Source organism: Cervus elaphus, chromosome 8, assembly GCF_910594005.1.
Source record: "Cervus elaphus chromosome 8, mCerEla1.1, whole genome shotgun sequence".
Taxonomy (NCBI): domain Eukaryota; kingdom Metazoa; phylum Chordata; class Mammalia; order Artiodactyla; family Cervidae; genus Cervus; species Cervus elaphus.
In genome coordinates this window covers 53,875,929-53,895,776 of record NC_057822.1, presented here as the reverse complement: position 1 = coordinate 53,895,776, position 19,848 = coordinate 53,875,929, and the positions used below count along the sequence as shown (strand labels likewise).

At 39.3% G+C, this 19,848-nt stretch overlaps 1 protein-coding gene across 5 annotated transcripts; it reads left to right on the top strand.

Annotated features, from left to right (window-relative positions):
• Positions 1–370: 370 nt before the first annotated feature.
• Positions 371–15,578, top strand: NABP1 (nucleic acid binding protein 1). Of its 5 annotated transcripts, XR_006342439.1 has the most exons (8): positions 371–963; positions 1,259–1,397; positions 4,202–4,273; positions 5,958–6,033; positions 6,658–6,730; positions 7,959–8,402; positions 8,983–9,027; positions 10,312–15,578. XR_006342439.1 is itself a non-coding variant. In XM_043910532.1 (6 exons), exons 1-6 carry the CDS (start codon positions 873–875, stop codon positions 8,126–8,128), a joined length of 621 nt encoding a protein of 206 aa, XP_043766467.1. In that variant the 5' UTR covers positions 371–872; the 3' UTR covers positions 8,129–9,305. The 5 variants fall into 5 exon arrangements, 2 of the variants coding, with proteins under 2 accessions (XP_043766467.1, XP_043766468.1); XR_006342440.1 differs by lacking the exon at positions 8,983–9,027; XR_006342438.1 differs by lacking the exon at positions 10,312–15,578 and having other exon boundaries at positions 8,983–9,305.
• The last annotated feature ends 4,270 nt before the right edge of the window (positions 15,579–19,848 follow it).

Here is a 19,848-nt window from a genome sequence, read left to right as displayed (position 1 = left end):
CGGCGAAACTAAACAGTGGGGGTGGAAGACTGAACTCTGAGGGGGAAAAAAATGCAAGTAAGCGCAGAAGTTCCACAGCCAGCGGCAGTAACCCGACGAAGGCAGACGCGGATGGGTAAAACTGACGCTACGTAGCGACGGCGGAAGCGCGAGGAGGGTGGGGTGAGGCCGAGAGCCGATTGGATGGCTGAGGGGGCGGGGCCCGCGCTCACAGCGCTGGGAAGAACGAGGGAGGAGCCCGGGAAGCTGCGCGCGCGTCGCTAGATGGTTTCTGCTCCCTGGCTTCCCTTCCCCGGAGCCTGGAGGGCGGGTCGTCGGGCGTGCCGACGCCGTGTGACGTCACAAGGGGCGGGGCGACCCGAGGGTCCTGCCGGCGCGCGGGCGCGTTCCGCAGTCGGTGTTTGGGGCGCTGCGTGTGTAGTGACTCGGTCTCTGCTCCGGGTTCGCTGTCACAGCCCAGCCCTCCCTGGAGTCCGGGACGGACAGGGCACGCGCCCGTGTCTATGTGTCAGCGGGACTCAGGACAGAGGCGTCCTCTTGCTGCCTTTTTTTCTTCCTTTTATCCAAAGAAGGGGGCAGTTCTCACGCTTGCCTTCCTGTCGCCCCGTTGGGAGCGGGGTTGGTGTGCGGAGTGGTTCGTCTTTTTTTCTTTTAAACTTGTGAGCGCTTTTTTTTTTTTCTTCCCCTTTTTTAGGCTCAGTGCCGTCTGGACTGGTTTCCTCGGTCCCTGACTCACCTCTTTCTGCCCCTTCTCTCGCCACCCCCGCCCAAGGTCGCCCCTCCGCCCTCGCCCCTGGCCCGGGGTGGGTGGGAAGCTTTGTCCGGCTCCCTCCCCACCCGAGTCTCCGCAGCGTAGCCGCACCTGCCTCAATATGAACGGGGTCAGGGACCCCCCTCTTTTTATAAAAGATATTAAGCCCGGACTGAAAAACTTAAATGTCGTCTTTATTGTCCTGGAGATAGGTAAGTGGGGTCCGCAGCCCGCCCCGCCGCTCTGTGCGTCCCGGGACTGGAGGGAAGGGCACCGCAGCTGCGAGCCGGGGGCTCCCCTCCCCCTCTCCTCTCTCGCCTCTCCCCTCCCCCATCCACGTGGCCCCGTGGGCCCCCGCCGGCTCGGTAGCCCGCCTGCGGCGAGAACCCGAGGCTCGGCCTCTTCCCACCTTTCAGGTGCAGTTTGATCCTGGAGGAGGAGTTAGCTTTTTGGAAGTCCTCATTATCTAATACACCCCTCCCCCTTTTGATTTTTAAATCTTCACAGGACGCGTGACCAAAACCAAAGACGGCCATGAAGTGAGATCATGCAAAGTAGCAGATAAAACTGGCAGCATCACTATTTCCGTGTGGGATGAAATCGGAGGTCTTATACAGCCAGGGGATATTATTCGGTTGACCAGAGGGTAGGTGTGCTTAAAAGGGTTGGGGAATGAGTGCGCCTCCAAAGTAGGAGTCTGCAGAATCCGAATTGACTGACGCCCGGCACCTTGGCAAGTTCTGGTTAAAGTTTAGGGTTTTCTGTGGGCCACTCCGAGGATTTTTGAGACCCATCGATGTTAACCTGAGATGGTGGACAGCGTTGGGATGTAACACTTTTGCCTTTAAAAAGTTTCAGCTGGGAATCTAAATAGCCACACCTTGTTTACAAATTAGGTAGATTTTTAAATACCACTCTAGAATTATTCAGTCTTTTAAGTAGATTAAAACTGACAGTTAATGCTTAATCTTTTTTCATTAACTATATAATGTAGTTGTCACTTTATTTCTCCAACTTTTCCTCCTTTTAATAACTTTTGAAGTCCTACCCGTATTTTATTTGTATACACATTTAGACCGTGTGTACTTAAGTTGAGATTGTAGCTGGAGAATTTAGCCAGTTTTGTAGTGTGTCAAATTTGTAAAAGGATGTAAAAGTTGAAAGAAAGTTTACAATATCTGGAAGGTACATTCTTGAAAATGATTCCTTTTGCCTACTATTGTAAGGTCAGTGTTGCACAAAAACCAGAATGTTGTGCAGAAAATGTTTGACAGAAAGATATCTATGATACCTCTGTCCAAAAGAGTTAGTTGGCAGATTGGCTTTTAAAAATAGTATTTCTTTTGGGGGGGGAGTGGGGGAGGTTAGTAGTTAGACTGCATTTACCAAGATTTTAACTTAGGAAGATAAAATGCTAGAGAAGGATCTTTAGATTTTGGAACCTTTTTGGTTTACAGAATTATAAATTCTGTAAGTTTGACATTGGTCAAAACTGTAGGAAAAGTGGGTGGAGACTGATGAAGCTAACACTAAGCTAAAGTGAATAGAATCTCAGAAAAGTGTTGGATCACCCTGAAAGTAGGAACTTAAGAGCCCTTTGATAGTATCTTACAGGTCTTACAGCACCTTCAGGAAGTGAGGCAGAGTATCATCAAAGAAGGAAGTGAGAGTCAGAACTTAGACATTTTTTTCTCATACACTGTGACTCATTATGACACTGGTTAAGTCTTTTAAACTTCCACATTTTTAACTTGAACAAAAGAGAATTTCTGCCAGAGAGGGTAGGGTGAAAATTAGCATAATTAAAGTTTTTTGACTGCCAAAGTATCTCATCCAGTGATTAGAAGTTATTTTATACACTGTAAACAGCTTCTCATTTTGATTATCACATATTTTGTAGTCACAGAAAATACATAGATGTGTCCATCAAAAAAACTGGAAAAACTAAGTAGCCAAGTAGGATCTCCAGGATCTTAAGGAGTATAGTTACCTAGGAGTACAGTGTAAAGGAACATTGAAAACCAAAGAGATCTACTATTTTCTAACTTCTGTTTAATGTTGAAGTTACTATGTTTTCTCAACATTTCTCTAAAGTGGGAATCCCAGGTGGCGCTAGTGGTAAAGAACCTGCCTGTTAGTGCAGGAGACATTAAGACACATGGGTTCAGTCCCTGGGTTGGGAAGATCTCCTAGAGAAAGAGATAGCAACCCACTCCAGTATTCCTGCCGGGGGGAGAATCCCATGAAAAGAGGAGCCTGGTGGACTAAAGTCCATGGGGTCACAGAGTCGGACACAACTAAAGTAACTTAGCACGCATACCTTACTTACTAAAGTAACATCCCGTGGAGTCTGGCCCATTTGTAAGTCCCTTAAGTTCTTGTTGAATCTAACAACAGAAGCTTTTGAAGAAAGGTATACATCTCAATAATGGTAATTTGAATATTGGCACACATATCAGAAGATCCTGCAAACATTGATCTCATTCCTGAAATAAGTGAAAGTTAAATGTTTTAGTTGCAGTTAACCAAATTTTCTCTCAAAATAGGTGTTAATTTTTACTTAAATAAGAGAAGATATTAGTGCACCGTTTCAGTCACTTTTTTGTGTAACAAAGTGATGAATGGAATCTTTAATAAATAACATTTACTAAATGAAGAGAAATACATAATGTGAGACTAGAAGAATTTTATTAACTTGTATTAAAAGATAAACCATCACTGTACTTAAATAATGCTTGGTTATAATTTATCTTTCTAAATCATGAAACTTAGTTGTACAAAGAACCAAGCCTTGGGCTTATTTTATAATACTAACATATTTTTCATAGATTTGTGTATAGGATTATTTTATATAATGATACTATCTGAATTCAGAATTGTTTAAATGTTCAGAGGTTGTTGCAAAACAATAGGGAATTTGGAAAAGCAAATCAGCGTAAGATTATGATCTTAGTTTTTTAGCCCCTTCCTTGATTAAATTTACTAAATTTTTAGTAACTTAGGAATAACACATACTAGCATGTGTTTTATAGAGGCAAAGGAAGAACTATTTTACCAATATCTGGTAGACCAATTACGTAAGTGTAAAGTTAAACACTGGGGTGTAGATTTTATATGTCCTGTGATTGAACAAAGTAATTTCTGCCTAAGTCTCTGCAGTTTGAAAGTTCTCCCTTTGTTAATTGACCAAAGATGTGATCTTTGGAGTATAATAATGCTTCCTTTGCAAAAAGACGTCTATTTTCTAGGGTTAGTTATTGTTTAATTATATCAAAATTTGGCAGTAGATTTTTGTTCACATTATTATTTAGTAAGTAGCAAGTTAATCAATGGCAGACACAGGGCTTGAGCCCCACCTGCACACCAGTACAAAAATTACAGTATAAAAATTTATCTAAGTTGAAGGAAATATACATATTTCCGCAGAACTGATGTTTCTTTTCTTTCTAGGTATGCATCCATGTGGAAAGGATGTCTGACACTTTATACTGGAAGGGGTGGAGAACTTCAGAAAATTGGGGAGTAAGTATTAAAATATGTTTCATATAATTGAATAAATTACAAAGAATATCAACAGAATAACTGGTAGGTGTAAAGTATGCACCTCTTCCTTGACCTTTTTTGACTGGTAAACCGAGTGCTTCCAGCAGCCTAACTCCATGTATGTGCTGGTTTAACAGCTATTATTACTGTTCCCTGTGGTTGAGAATGTCACTGTTTCCTGGCAGAGAGCATTGAGAAGCTGAACTTGAGACGATCCCCTGTGGGACCATTTCTGTTGGCTTTGGGAACGTATATCTTTCAGGCGTCACAAGTACCATTTGAAGTAAACTCTGTCATCTAGTGAATTTTCATTTAAAAAGCTGAGTGTTAGTTTTAGGCAGTAAGTTTAATTTTTCTTTTTCTCGGTTTATGGGTGAATATGTACCCGTATATAAAAGGATTTGAAGCAGTGACAGTTGAAGTCCTGTATTTATCTAGTCTAGATACTGTACAGGCTGCCACAGTGTGAGCTTCCCTGGTTATCTCCACCTTGACTTTGAGGAACCATCCTCTCTAGGAGTGTAAAGGTAGTTCGGTCTCCACACTGGCCTAGACATTTGGGAGGGACTCATAAAGTATGGTGTAGGCAGTGAACCAAACCATTAAGTCCATTCTGTTTGGTTTATGCCTAAGACACCTACTTAATGCCTATCAAAATAGAGGTTATTTAAAGGGAGAAGCCACAAATGGCACCAGAAATCAAATAAAGGAAGAATGTATTCTACACTGCAGGCATAAGATACTTTGGGAAAACTAAGCAATCTGTGAGCTTTTTTTTGTTTTTTTAGCTTTTAAAAATAATAAACTGGTAACACTGCTTTGGCTAGGAGGAAAATTAGAGTTCACTCTTGTTCATATTTAGAGTAATGTTAGAGCAATGTGCTATGAGAGGTCTTAACATCAGTATTACAGAAAGAATTAGGATTCTGACACAACCTTCACACACATGTACAGTATTTATAATTATGGAGGTCAGTTACATGAAGAACCACTGGAGGTCACTCAGTGCATAGTGACTTTGTGTTGAGGTCAGTATAGGAGTTACCAAAACTGATTCTAATTTATGGGTTGAGGAGCTAAGAAAATGCTTATGTGTAATGTTAATTAATATACACAACAGTCAGCTGATAAGAAGTCTTGGGATAAACTGTTTTCTTGATAGCCAGTTGTCTTTTATTAATGCCTGTAAAATCCACTTTTAACCTTGAATGATTATCTTTGCAGATTCACAGTGATTGATCAAAGAATGACTCTGAGTGGATGAGAGTGTGTGAGTGGATCAGTGCAAATCCATCACCACTGCTGGAAAAACCACTCTGGAACCCTATACAGAGGCATCAGTCAGCCTGTGTGGAAAAACAGGACAAAGATGTGTTCCTGTGCCCTTGATCTTTGACATTTAATTTCTGCAGTACAAAATTAGAACTAAAATACAAAATAGAATGTTGCTGACATTGTAGACAATCAAGTATCTGAGTTTTTTTTTTTTTTTTTATGAAACAAAGCTTTTAGGAAGTTTTGTTGTAAATGAATAGAGCTAGTTAGCATGTTGCTGTTTGCTTAATTCATTGACATCTAAGTTCTTTCTTCCTGTTAGTTATGCATACTATATAAAGGTTGATTATTTCAGAAATCATTCAAATTGTCCTTTATTGTCTTTCAGATTTTGTATGGTTTATTCAGAATTGCCAAATTTCAGTGAACCTAACCCAGATTATCGAGGACAACAGAACAAAGGGGTAATTAATCCAAATGTGTTGTCTGTTTTTATGATTAGGCTAATTTGACTGTGTAATATAATTCTATGGCTAGGTTGCCAAGCTCTTCATATCCTAAGTATAATGGAGATAGTTTTAAAAAGAATCTTTTAAAGGTCATTTTCATTTTATGTGTTTTGTGAGTCTGTATAGGATCTGAAATGGTGCTGATGAACCTATTTGCAGGGAAGGAATGGAGACAAAAACGAGGAAAATGGGCTGGTGGACAGAGTGGGGGGAGGAGAGGGTGGGACAAATTGAGCAAGTAGCATTAACATATATACATTATCTTGTGTAAAGCAGTTAATGGGAAGCTGCTGCCTGACCCAGGGACCAGCCTGGCCTCTGTGACAGCCTTAGAGGGGTGGGACTGGGGTGACTGGTGGGAGGGAGGCTCAGAAGGGAGGGGACACAGACACACACACAGATTTGAGGTGTACAAGCAGAAGTCAACACCACATTGTAAAGTAATATCCTCCGATTACAAATAAACTTTAAAAATTGTTTTAAAAAACCTTGAAAGTTAAAAAAAAAAAGAATGGATACATGTTATATGTTTATTTTTAAATCTTTATTTGATTAAGCGAAAACTTTTTTTTTTAATAGGCACACAATGAACAGAAGAATAATTCCATGAATAATAGTAACAATGTGGGTACAGGTACATTTGGACCAGTGGGTAAGATTTTTTTTTTGGCATATTTGTGGTCAGGTATAAGAATTAAGGGAATCTCTTAAATGCAAAAAACTTGTCTTTAGGCAAAAATTAGTACTAAAAGGGAAAGTACTGTGAAAGAGGGAATTCTCAACTAATTTTTCTAGAAAAAACAGATACCCTCTTAAGCTAATTTATTGAGCACATTCTTTTTTTTTTTTTTTTTTTTTATTGAGCACATTCTATATTTAAACATTTGGACCAATTACTGGGAACACAGTGACTTAAGAAATTAAGTTTTGTTGATGCATTATGCTATTTTTTGTTGATTTTTACAGAATTTCTATAGTAATTATTTATAGTAGATGCAGAATAACTGGTTATTTTTGTGTACTGAAAGCAGTTTATCCTCAGATTAATAGCTCACCTTAGTTTTTCATATGCTAATAGCTGGCCTTTACCCCTCAAATACCCTCAAAGGTCAATGACTATTATATCCTTGTTAAAGGTCTTTTGAAGCCTTTATTCTTAAAGACACAGGGAAAAGTCTTTAGTGACTGGAATTCATTAGGGTGGCTGAGGGCTTATCTGGCTGCTTAGACGGTAGAGAATCCACCTGCAATGCAGGAGACCTGGGTTCAATCCCTGGGTTGGTAAGATTCCCTGGAGAAAGGGCGTAGCAACCTACTCCACTATTCCTGCCTAGAGAATCCCCATAGACAGAGGAGCCTGGCGGACTGAGGCCTGTAGGGTCGCTGAGTTGGACACAACTGAGCACACAGCATGGTGTGGCTGGAGTTTACGTGACCTGTTGGCTACGTGCTTTGGCACAGCTCTGATAATTGTTATGTTGTGGGACACTTTGCTGTTTTTTCTTTAGAAAGTTAGAATTATAGTCTCTCTCTCAAAACATTACTAACCTTATTTGAACCAAATGCCAATTGCTTGTACTTTTCCCCTCAATACAGGTAGTACAGTATCTGCTTTTTTCCTACTTTGTTATCTTCTCATTTAGTTGCCCAAGTTGCTCTTTTCCCCCACTCCTTATTGATACAAGCATCAAGTTAATACATTTGAAGTAATTACACATTTGGAAAAACCTAGAACTCACACTGAGTTTTTTCCAGTAGTTTACAAATAAAGGTGTTTGTTTTCCATAATATTCTTATAAGCATTAATAGCATGTGTTACAACTTTAAGTAGATGTAATTCTGTCTGAAAATGGTGATGATTTTTTTATATTCTTTCTTAGGAAATGGGGTTCAGACTGGCCCAGAAGCGAGGGGATGCCAATTTTCATATGCTGGTAGAAGCAATGGCCGGGGACCTATAAATCCACAGCTACCAGGAACAGCTAATAATCAAACAGTCATGACCACAATAAGTAATGGCAGGGACCCTCGGAGAGCCTTTAAAAGATGACCTTTGCCAAATACTCGCATGTAGTTTTTAAACTATATGCCCTACTTGAACACTTAATGCACTTTTATTTATTGTTAACTGTGAAAACTGTTCTTTATCTGTTCTTTTTATGTTTTTGGTTTGTTAACAAGAGTGGTTTGTTTTTTATAGAAGAACTATTAAGCTGCTCGAGTCTCCTATTGAAGAATGGGAACACTCTGAAGAATAGGGGCATTTATTTTTAGAGCAAAAAGATCTTTGGATATCCTCTAAAAAACCTGCACCCATTTCATGGGTGAGTTACTTATGCCATCAGCATTTTAGCCTCTATGAGTCTGTCTTCTATATAAATTTTGTAATATTTAAAATAAGGCTTAGTGGGAGACGTTCTTTTGTCTTAAATACAGATATTGCCAACTAAAGCAATAATCACCAAAAAAACAAAAATCTGGTCAATGTTAACAGCAATTTTTGAATGTGACTCCAGGGAATGATTGACTTCTTCACTGAGTGACTGCCATTAAGATTTTCCAAGGACTGAATCATCCTAAACTCTTGTTTTGTTACCGAAAAGCATATTCTTTATCAGAATTATGGAACACAATGTGATCTGTATTATGACAAATTTTTAGAAGGAATCTACATTTATTTTAAAGTAGTCCTATTAATATTTATCAGCTTTGTGCGTTACACTGAATGGAAATTTAAACCCGAGGCCTTGAATGTTTATTTTTTGAAACTACTGTGTCAAATATTAAAGTTTAATTTGAGGGAGTTACGAAGTCATAATAAACATTGATCTAATTTTTACAAATTATGGTAGATAAATATAATAGTGAAGGCAATTCAAATTGAATTTATATTCAATCTTACAGGGTCCTGGGTATTTGCAGAAAATCAGCCTGGAGTGAAAATCCTAGGTACTTACTTATTTGAAGGGAGTGTGTGTGTGTGTGTTTATTGTCAAAGTTTCTGAACACAATTCACAAAGCCTTATCAGCGGAAGTTAAGAAATGGCTCTCCCAAGGAAGCAAATACAGCTTTATTGAGAAATATAAAGGTTACTCATGTGATGTTAAATGGTGTCCAGTTCCACTTTTCACTGTAGGGTGGATAACTGGAAAATTTTTCCTTTGTTAGAATTAAACTCTTCAAAATTATCTCTTGAATAAAATTTGCATTAATGTTAACAGACCTACCTTATTTTTGCTCTTTTCATGGTTTACAGTGGAGAGCCAGTACTTTTTTTTTTTTTTTTTTCTGTGACTGTAGTCATGACTTCAGCCTGGGTGACTGCTTAGCTCTGTATTTGTCACTTGTCTTTTTTCTCCCACCTCAAATAGCAAAGTAGTTTAAGTAGGCTTTGTTTTCTGACAGTGCGGTGGCATTTGAATATAAAAATCTGCGCCAGATATTTACTTGCTCTAATCCAGTTTCTAACTGCCACACATCAGGCACTGTGTCGGTAGTGTCAAGGGGTGAATGAAGTAATGAGTAAGCTCGGGAAGTTTCTTTATGGTGCTTAAGTAACTGGGGATTATATGTTACAGAAATAAGTTTTCCCTTTATTCACATACTGATTATTATAGTTCATTTGGTTTTGTAACTAGTATTTTTTCAAGATGTTCACAAAATTACAAATGTTTGAAGTTAAAAAAAAATGCAAATTAGTAGTTTTTTGGTTTTTTTTAAAAAATCTTTTAAGTAAGGGTAGGAGCCCTAAGACTGAATTATTTGTGGGAGATTAGTATTAAAAGTGATTTTGAAAGAAAGAATTTTAGAGTTTTAAAAAAAATAATCAGGTATTGGCTTGCTGAGATGCTAATCCTGGCCTGATTCTCTTCACCTGTGGTATTGGACAAGCTGTTCACTTAAAACCTCTGTAAGCCTTAGGTTCCATAACTATAAAAATAAGTAAGTGATATTACTCCTTTAGAGTTATTTAAGATTTTTCCATGTGAATGATTAGAATGATTTCTGGCTCCTAATAAGCAGTCAAATGTTTGTTGTCTAATCGTACCTCAAGAATAGAAAAAAATGCAGGAGTTAGGTGTGGAGGTATTGTTACCCTTTAATGTGTTGAGATTAAGTAGAGAAAGACCTTACATTTTACTTTTGTGATTGATGTTTGCCTCAATAATTTAACCTTGCTGTTCTGTGGGTTTTTTTTTAATCATTTATTAACAAATTTCTTTTTTCTTAAGGGAAGCCTCCAAAACCAAAGCAAAGTGAGTTACAATTCATAATGAATATTTGCCTTCTCAGCCTGCTTGGACAGTACTCATCAAGAAGTTAAGAGGAAGAAAGTTTCCTACCTTTCCTCCTTCCTGGCGCTTTCAGCTAACAACTTCATAAGTTTAAACACCTACTGAAAACAAAGGCCATTTGGTACAGAAATACACACTACTGGGTTTGGGTCCCACTTTATTTTTATAAGTCAGTTCTGAAGTGGATTGAAGTGGATTGAAGTCTCATTAGGCAGGTGGCCCCTTCTCTCTGGGCAGGTTCTTTGAGGGGTTACTACAATACAGACTTGGAAACATGGAGCCCATGAAACAAGGTGGTGATGCGTATTAGTGAAGCCTGCAGTATGCTTTCCCATGGACATTTACACCAACTCATTTTTGCTTGGTTCCTGTAGTTTTAGTAATTGCATTTTAAATTTGAGGACAGTTTAACTTGAGGCTCACCTAAATAATTGTATCACTGAGAAGTGAGTATTTGTCACTTGTAGTTTTATCTTTCAACATTTTAAGAGAATGTTTAATTTGCTGGATTGAGTAATAACTCCAAGGCAATGATACTAAAAACAAATAGATGCAAGTTTAGTAAAATCAATGATCTATAAAGAACTTGTAATCAGAAGGTGATTAACTGGCCCTAGAAAGTTTTCTCAGAAGGTACAAATTTGAGAGTATTTTACATCAGTCTTAAGACACAGTAGAAGTTCTGGAATGTGGATCTGACATTCCAATTTAGTTACTGACATGCCTTCCTTTCTTATACCTTAATAATACCATTATAATGTACCATAATAAGAGGTTGTTCCAATTGTAGGCTGCTGTGACTTAAAGAGACTTTAATGTATTCACAAATGTTCTATAAACAACAAACAAGAAAACCACGTGAAAAGCAGTTTTAACATAAGACTTTTTCACACCAAACTCTGTTCTTTCCTCTAGACTTGTTTTTGGGGTAGCTTTTGCTATGATGCTGTTTTTTTTTAATATACTTTTCCTTCTGTTAATTCGTTTTATCCCCTATCCAATGGAAGTGAACATTTCTAGTAGAAGAGAATCACAGTTGTTCTCTGGTACAGGATTAATGATAAGTAAAAGCAGATAATACTTGGTCATAGTGACAATCTGTGTATTGAGGTTCCAGCCAGTTATTAAATAGATGTTAGGGTAAACAGCCCCACATTTCACAAAGTAGCCATGATGACCAACAGTTGAGGTATGCTTTTGAGGAAACCTAATTGTGACCTTGGGAAAACAGCACTATCCTGAGTGGTATGTTGTGAAACTAGAAAAACTTTCCAGATGTGTTCAAGTTTTTTTCCAAATCTCTTCAGGTTTGCTTTATTAGGGATGCACCAGAATTTGTTCCAATGCTGTGACCAGAGTACTCCAGGTTTCTGAGCTAAAAGTGTATAATGATGTTTCTTAAAACACTGATCACAGATGAGAGAATCAAGTCCAGACCATCTGACAAGCCATTTATGTAGTATGTTTCCTCATTAAGAACATTAGGTCCTAAGAGCTGTTTACCACTGAGATCATCAGTATGATGAAGAGAAAACGAGCATTTTAACAAGTTTTGACTAGTAGACATTCCATTTGTCTTTTTCAAAGCCTTGATAAGTAACACATGTCTTTAAAAATAAGATCTTGAACCATTTTTAACCAAAATTTGAGTACATTTTTGTTTCATGCCAACAATATTTATACTTCTGGACATAAAGAGTCCAGTTTCTTTGTCCACGTATTGATACCGCATAAAACTCTCAAAGAATGGTTTATAAACCTATATGAGATTTTCCCCAGGAACTTGTTAGGTGTATGGATTATTTCTCTGCTCCACCAGAAGAATGTGTAAGTGTAGGTTGAAGAGAGCTGCACTTGAAACAAAGTCCCTGAAGACTTTTGTCTCCTGCCCTTGATATTAACACAGAAATAACTTTATCTTGAAATATATGCATATGAAATATATGCATATACACATGCACATACCAGTTTATTTTTGTGAGGTTAGAATATATCAAGGTTCTAGATTATAAAAAATAGTACTTAGACATATACGCCTCCAAAAGTCAGAATTGATGGGTAAGGCAGGGTGATTCCAAGCAGGGTAGAGTTTGAGTACAGCCTCTGTTAGCACGCTTGAGTTTTGAATTAGGTTCAAATAGAGTATCTTAGGGTCAGGTCATCCATAGTGGAATTGCGTGGCTTCCTCTGGACCTATATTGATCAAAGTGAAAATATCCCTTTTCAAACGTTAGTTTTCTGTTAAAAAGAATTAAAATAGATTTTATCATTGCTTATTTCAGCAAGCCTGTTTGCAGCAGCCATCTGCCTTCCTCCTGTCTCCCAAAGCATTCCTCAATTCCTTTTATTGTGTAGAGAGGCTGGCCAAATTGAAAAGTAGTGGAATTGGAGGCCTGATAAACTTTGCTGAGAATACCTCCAGAACCTACCCTCATTGACCTCAATCCTGTTCTACAGAGGGGCAGGTATCATAAATAGTTTTCATAAATGAGTAATAAGCAAGGCATAGTTTGACTGCCTGGTGGGGCTAGTCTTGATTCAAATATTTATAACCCTAACAGGAAGCTGAGTAAGACCTTTGACTTAAGACTAAGATAGAAAACCAATAAAAACAGGGTAGTCAGCATAATTAGTGCCATCTACTGGATGGTTACTAAATTGTTTCAGTAATTTAGGAATCTGGCTTAAAGTGGGAGAAAGTTGCCATTATTCCATCAGATGGGAGTTTTTTTGATGTTTAAGCATGTGTGGAAGATCAATAAGGAGAAATTGAGCAATATGTTTATAATTGATGAACAAGCAACATGGACATCAAAAGTAGATTCCTTTCAATTAAACAGCTTTATTAAATCCTGTATAGCTCCCTGAAGGGTCAGAAAATATGGGAATTTTTGCCAAGTTTTGTACTCTTGTTATATATATCAATAATACTGGTGGGAAGTGTAAATTGTTAAAAATACCTTTGGGTGGGCAGTGGTTTGGTGAAAACAGTTGGAAGTAGAACACGAAACTGCTCTTATAAATTTTATTCCTTTACTAACGATATTTTGTCAAATCCTGGCCAAGTGACTGCTGTCCTTGGAGTTACGTTAGCTTTGCAGAACATAACCTATTTTAATTGCCAGAGACAGTGTGCTTTGGTGAAAAGAACATAGTTTGAGCTGAGGAGATCTTGGTTTGAGACCTAGATCTATTTTCTGGCTCTATGGTCATGAACTTCATTGTAAAAAGAGAAATTGGAGGCTATCTATATACTGACAGATGAGAACTGTGTGAGCCAATGTATGCAAAACATCTGTTCCATATCTAGAGCTCAACAAGTGTTATGTTTTTTTCCCCATGAGCAATGGAAATAAGAGGCAAATACTGGTCATTTCTCCATGCCATTATTAGGAGACAACCTTTTCTATAATATCTGGAATATTAAGCAGTTTTTATAATTGCAATTAGGTTCCTTTTTAAAACAAGCTTTTAGAGTTCTGGATGCAGAAAAGTACTATGCTGAGAATTTACCATGACAGTTGCTGGATTGAGTCTTCATCACAAAATCTGTCCAATAGCTGAGTACCTTGCACTGTTTTTTTCCATTCATCCTTTCCCAGAGGGTGAAGGCGTGACTATGAAAGTGCAGGGGAAGAAGAATGTGTGGGCCAGGGTTTGTGTCAGGGAGAAAGTCAGTGACCAAGGGGAAAACAGAGGGTATTGGAAGGGATTCTCTATTTCCAATGACACCCTCAGTGTTGCTGTATACCCAGAGTTTGCCGGTTTGCTTCTGATAAAGCATTAGGTAACTTTCCCCAACATTCTATTATGAAAAATTTCAAATGTGTTGAAAGAGTTGTAGACACGTGTACTTGCCAGTGAGATATTACCATTACTATCTGACTGCTTGTTTTTATTCCATCTATTCATCCTATTCTATTCATTAGTCTTTTTAATACATTTCAACTAAACCACAGACATCAATGAACAATATTTCACTATTTTGGCATATGTGTTCATTAATGGAATTCAAGGTGGATTTTTAGTGTAAAATTTACAAAGAAACGCACAAATCTCAGGTGTACATTTGTGAGCTTTAATGAATGCCTATGCCACCTGTGTAACTCCAACCCCTGTGGAGACACAGAACATTGTCATCATTCCAGAATGTTCTCTCATGTAGCTTCCCAAGTGAATTCCTTATCCCCACAGACCCAGTGGCAGTCACTTTTCTGATATTTTAAAAACCACTCAGCTTAAAGCTAACAGTTTCCCATGTACCAAGGGCAGCTCTAAATTGCCTCACTGAGTTACATAATTCCAGTTTCAACCATGCCAGAGTACAACCAAGCCCAGCACCCTCACACACCTCACAAGTGTAATTCCATGACCTTGGTATTTTTGAGAGTCTCTCCTTGTTTCAGTTTAGCTCCAGCTCTGCCCCTACTAGCATCTATTTTTTCCCCCTCAACATTTACATCTGACACCCTAGACTCTTGGGGCAGAAACTGCTGGAATGAAGACCAGCTGAGCAGTGCAGTCCTACGAATGTGACTGAAAGGAGTTGGTTACCTGGCACACACCACTGCCGAGAGCAGCTCTGTCAGGGATTAGGGGGAGCCTCTGGTAGGATATGATATGAAGTCCTCTGGGATGCAGTGTCAGGAGTAGAAGAGACACACTGGAACTTCAGTGTTTGCAGGTCTAATGCTCAGCTGTTTAGCAGATCTTGAGTCTAAAACTGATTTCTTAAGGCATGAGCTGACCAGAAGTGTCTTCTGCTTAACGGTTTTGCCTTTTCTTTCCATCATTTGGCTTCAAAGCTGGGATACTCGGTGTGTGAAAGTTCCTTGCCAAGCAGAGGCCCGCCATTCTCAGATTATAGGGAAGCATCCCCAAGTGAAACACACTGAAGAAAACACTATTGTGTGTTCTTTCTCAATTTATGTACACATGTATACACACATAGTAATCACTGCCAACAAAGTTTTTTCTGCATTAAGCCCACATTTCTCAGTCTTAGGTACTTGCCTTTTTCTATTACTTGGTCTCTCCACTTCTTTAATGGGTACCCATAATTTATTGCACCCTTACTATGGGCATGAGTTCCCTACATTATCTCATTGATCTATTAAATGACCCCGTGAAGGTTTTCTTATCCTCACAGCTTAAAGATAAAAGTGACTAAGATTTAGGAGGGTTGAGCAGTTTGCCTGAGATCATACAATCAGGAATTTATACTTTCAACTACCCCAGTAATATGGAAACTGGGAGGCCCCTGCTGACTCACTGGGCAGTGTGGACAGGAGTTGGGGTGTGAGTTTTAAAAGGGAGTGTAAATTCAGCTATAGATAGAGGCTGAGATGGAGAACAAGAATGCAGAATTTGACTAAGTCATATTTTCACTTGGAATTAGTCATTCTTTAAATGTCAACCGAATACACACCCAATTAAAGAAATTTAATCTACAACAAAGGTGGTATCTTGATAAGGAAATGCATAATTAGATCCCCTCTCAAAACACAAATATAGAACAACATGGGTGAATCCTCTCATTATTTGGAGATGGAGAAAAGTTATTCCAACAATGACTCAAAATCCAGAAACATGGTTTAAAAAAACAAAACCATGAAGACAAATTGGGAAAAATATTTTAATTTATATCACTGATAAAGGTCTAAAAGTCCTAATATATAAAAAGCTTGTAAAAGTAGAGATGACCAATTACTATGAAAGAAATGGACAAGAAATATAGACAGTTCACAAAAAATTCAAATGGTTCCTAAGCATACGCGAAGAATGCTCAATCTCATTTATATTGGGAGATGTAAGTTAAATTGCCACTGAGATCCATCACTCGCTTTTAGATCAACAAAAATATAAAAGTTTGAAAATTGTTGACACCAAGAAACAAGCACTGCACTCCTAGTGGGAGGGAACACAAATGGTCTAATCCCTAGAGTTAGGGGTAGGGAGAACTGGAAGTTTTACATTGGAATTTGCCCTGTGACCCAACATCCTAGTCCCTGGGGATCTGTCCTTTTGGTGGATTGTAAATGACTTCTAGAATACTTCTGCCTGTACGCATATCTTTGGGTGGTCACTCTCTTCCCCAAACAGTGGGCTTGTCTGAGTACCCTGGGACAGTAGCAAAGTTAATGCAAACAGAAGATTGAGAAGTACTCGTGCACTGGGGCTTGTTTCTCTTAATGTGCCTGGAACCCTGAGATTGGCACAAGAACGTATAAACGAGTGCTAGCTAGCCTACTGGGTGGTGAGAGGCCACTCTTGGCATCTTGGTTGACAGCCGACCAACCTCCTGCCATGTGAATGACTCTACCTTGGATTATCCAGTTCCAACTGAGATGACAGCTGACTTTAGTCACATGAGTGGGAACATGTGACTGAAGTCAACTGTCAGTCACATGCTGAACTCTGCAAAAATCACTGACCTACAGAATGCTGAGCTAATATATGAGGTTGCTTTACACCACCAAGTTTTGAGGTAATGTGCTATAGATAGCAAAAGCTAACTGATACTATTCTAAAGATACTCTGACAAATGAAAAGACATGTTCCCTGAAGCATTGCCTATGATAGCAAAAGACGGGACCACTCAGATGTCCACCAGTTCAAGAATGGTTGAATACAGTACAGTGTGTTCACTCAGGGAGTACTAAGCAACTGCACTAGAAGTATCTCTACATTTATGAAGTGACTTTCAGGATATGTTTTTGAGTGGGGAAAAAAGCAAAGTACAAAATAGTCCATATATGTGCTACTTTTTTAGGGAAGGGGAATGTGAATATTTTTGCTTTAATTTTTTTAAATGGAAGAATTGGCAATAAAAAATTACTTCTTAAAGAAAAAGGAAGGGGACACAAATGAAACTTCACTAATATATTTTGTGACTATAATTTTAGAATCATGGAAATGTTTTATATGTAGTGTATACACACACACATACACATGAAATCATGAGAATATTTGGTCTCACAGCTGCTCACCTGTGAGCCTCACCGGAGATTGGCCAACATACCAGCAGAACTCATCAGGAAGCCACCCATTCGGGCGCTGCTGAAACCCAACGGGAGCTGAGTGCCCCTGAAACCCAACGGGAGGTGAGTGCCCCGCTAAGCTCCTGAGCTTGGTTGCCCTCGACCACAGATAAGCGTGGAGAACGCAGTAGAAGCTGGAAGAGATGCCCCTTCCTCTTCCAGTGTCTCTCTGATGTCCTCTAATGACAAAGCTTAACATCTTGCCAAAAGAGAAATATTTCTAGGGTCTAGCTTCAGGATCCGGAGAAGGCAATGGCACCCCACTCCAGTACTCTTGCCTGGAAAATCCCGTGGATGGAGGAGCCTGGTAGGCTGCAGTCCATGGGGTCGCTAAGAGTCAGACACGACTTCACTTTCACTTTCACTTTTCACTTTCACGCATTGGAAAAGGAAATGGCAACCCACTCCAGTGTTCTTGCCTAGAGAATCCGAGGGACGGGGAAGCCTGGTGGGCTGACGTCTATGGGGTCGCACAGAGTCGGACACGACTGAAGTGACTCAGCAGCTTCAGGATCACACCCTGGAACAAGGAAGGGTGGGTTTGGAGCTGCACAGTGTTAAGTTGATAACTAGCACACATACTGCGGTATTTACAGATGATATAATAGGATGTCTGCAATTCGCTTCAAGATAGTCCTGTAGGTATAGATGAAACAATATCATTCACATGTTGATAATTATTGAAGTTAGGACAGGTATATAAGGGTTCATTTTACTTTTTGTATGAACTTGGGCAAACTCCTGAAGATGGTGAGGGACAGGGAGGCCTGGGTGTTCCCTGACTGTGGAGACAGAACTGTCACTCTTGCTGATGACTACAGAGACAGGCCTTTCCCTCCTATTGGAAAGTTTAGGGTGGGGCTAGGAGGCCAACATGTTCTTAGCATTGAAAGAGACCAAAATAATTGTTCGAAATGAGTTAATGTGTGTCTAAGCATTTAATGCCTAGAGTGTTTTTTCTAAGTGCTATGTGATTGTTTGTTGTTATTGTTTCATGTTAATGATTTTCCCATCATCAACCAACCTGAAATATGCCCTCTGCTGACAAGGTCCCTTCTTCCCTCCTAAGGTGGTATCTTTGATTCCTTATAACCCAGAAATTCAGACCTTGAACTCTTGAAGGAGAGAGCTGACTGGTAGCCAAGAATGTTTTGCTTTCCTCTGTTTCTTGCCTTTTGTGGGGAGAGGCAGCCAGCAGAACTGTTCCCTCAGCAAATGCAGCAACAGCTGAGACTAGCACAGTGCTGGGGGCAGAAAGGTGATGAAGGCCAAAGCGCTGGTCATGGCGAGGGCAGCAGGGCCAAGGCCCAGGGCAGGCTGCGTGGGCCCCAGGGCAGGCTGCGTGGGGCCCCAGGGGAGTGCAGCGCGCACAGTCACTGGGGGTACAACATAAGTGTCTCAGGGACTCAAGGAAGTAGATGAGACATCTGGCCACAAGGCAAGGTGGGATGAGGGTTGTAGATGCCAGGGTGTTTGACGACTTGTGGGACAATGTTGATGAAAACTTGACTGGAGATTTTGGAGGGAGATGTGTCATAGTCTGCCCCCTCAGTGGTGGCAGTATGCTATGTGTTCGTGTGTAAATATGGGCATCTTTTTTGCATGCAGCAGTGGCAGTAGGAGATTTAGTCGCCCAGTAAAAAGGAGTCAAACTTCATATTTTGCTTAAATAGGCAAATAAGTAAACTCTACTGGGTAATCAACCTGATATATGTTTTTTCCTCTACAGTGGGGTTGCATTTCATACACATATACATATACATTTAATTTATTGGAATTTGTCTAAAAGTGCTTGGCTTAGCAAACCAACAGCCTCCACAACAGTAAAAGCAAGAGAAGTGAGCTAAAGACAAAAGTATTCATTTTAATAGTGCATCCACCATGACACCAACAACTGCTGCTCCCCTGCGCTGTCTCAGCTCTTGTGTGATTCTCAGAGAGCAACATCTTGCTGCTCTGTGGGATTCTAGCCCTTAAAGACACGGTTTCATTTTTTGTTTGTTTTTTAATAGAATGTGTACTCTAAATGCAAACAAGCTACCTCATTCAGAACTCGATGAAGAATACCAGCTTCTCACTCTCTTTTCTTACAAAATTAAACAATATTGAAAATTATGTTCTTCATGTCACTTATGTTAAATGGAATCATTTGAAAGTGATATATATTACCAAGTAGGGCAAGTATACATAACGTTATGCACTCTAAATTAAGGGGTTAACAACTTTAGCTGCTACATGGTTTGATTTTACATGCTGACTTTAGATCCTATCCCTGTATAAAACTTGGCTCCTCTTGATGATTTCTGTTACACATATTGAATCACAACAGATGTCTCATTGATTGGTGTTGAAATAGTGTTGCACAGAGGATGTGTCAAAATTTAATGGTTATCATTTTGTTTCATATAAAACAACAGTAGATTCTTAAGAGCAG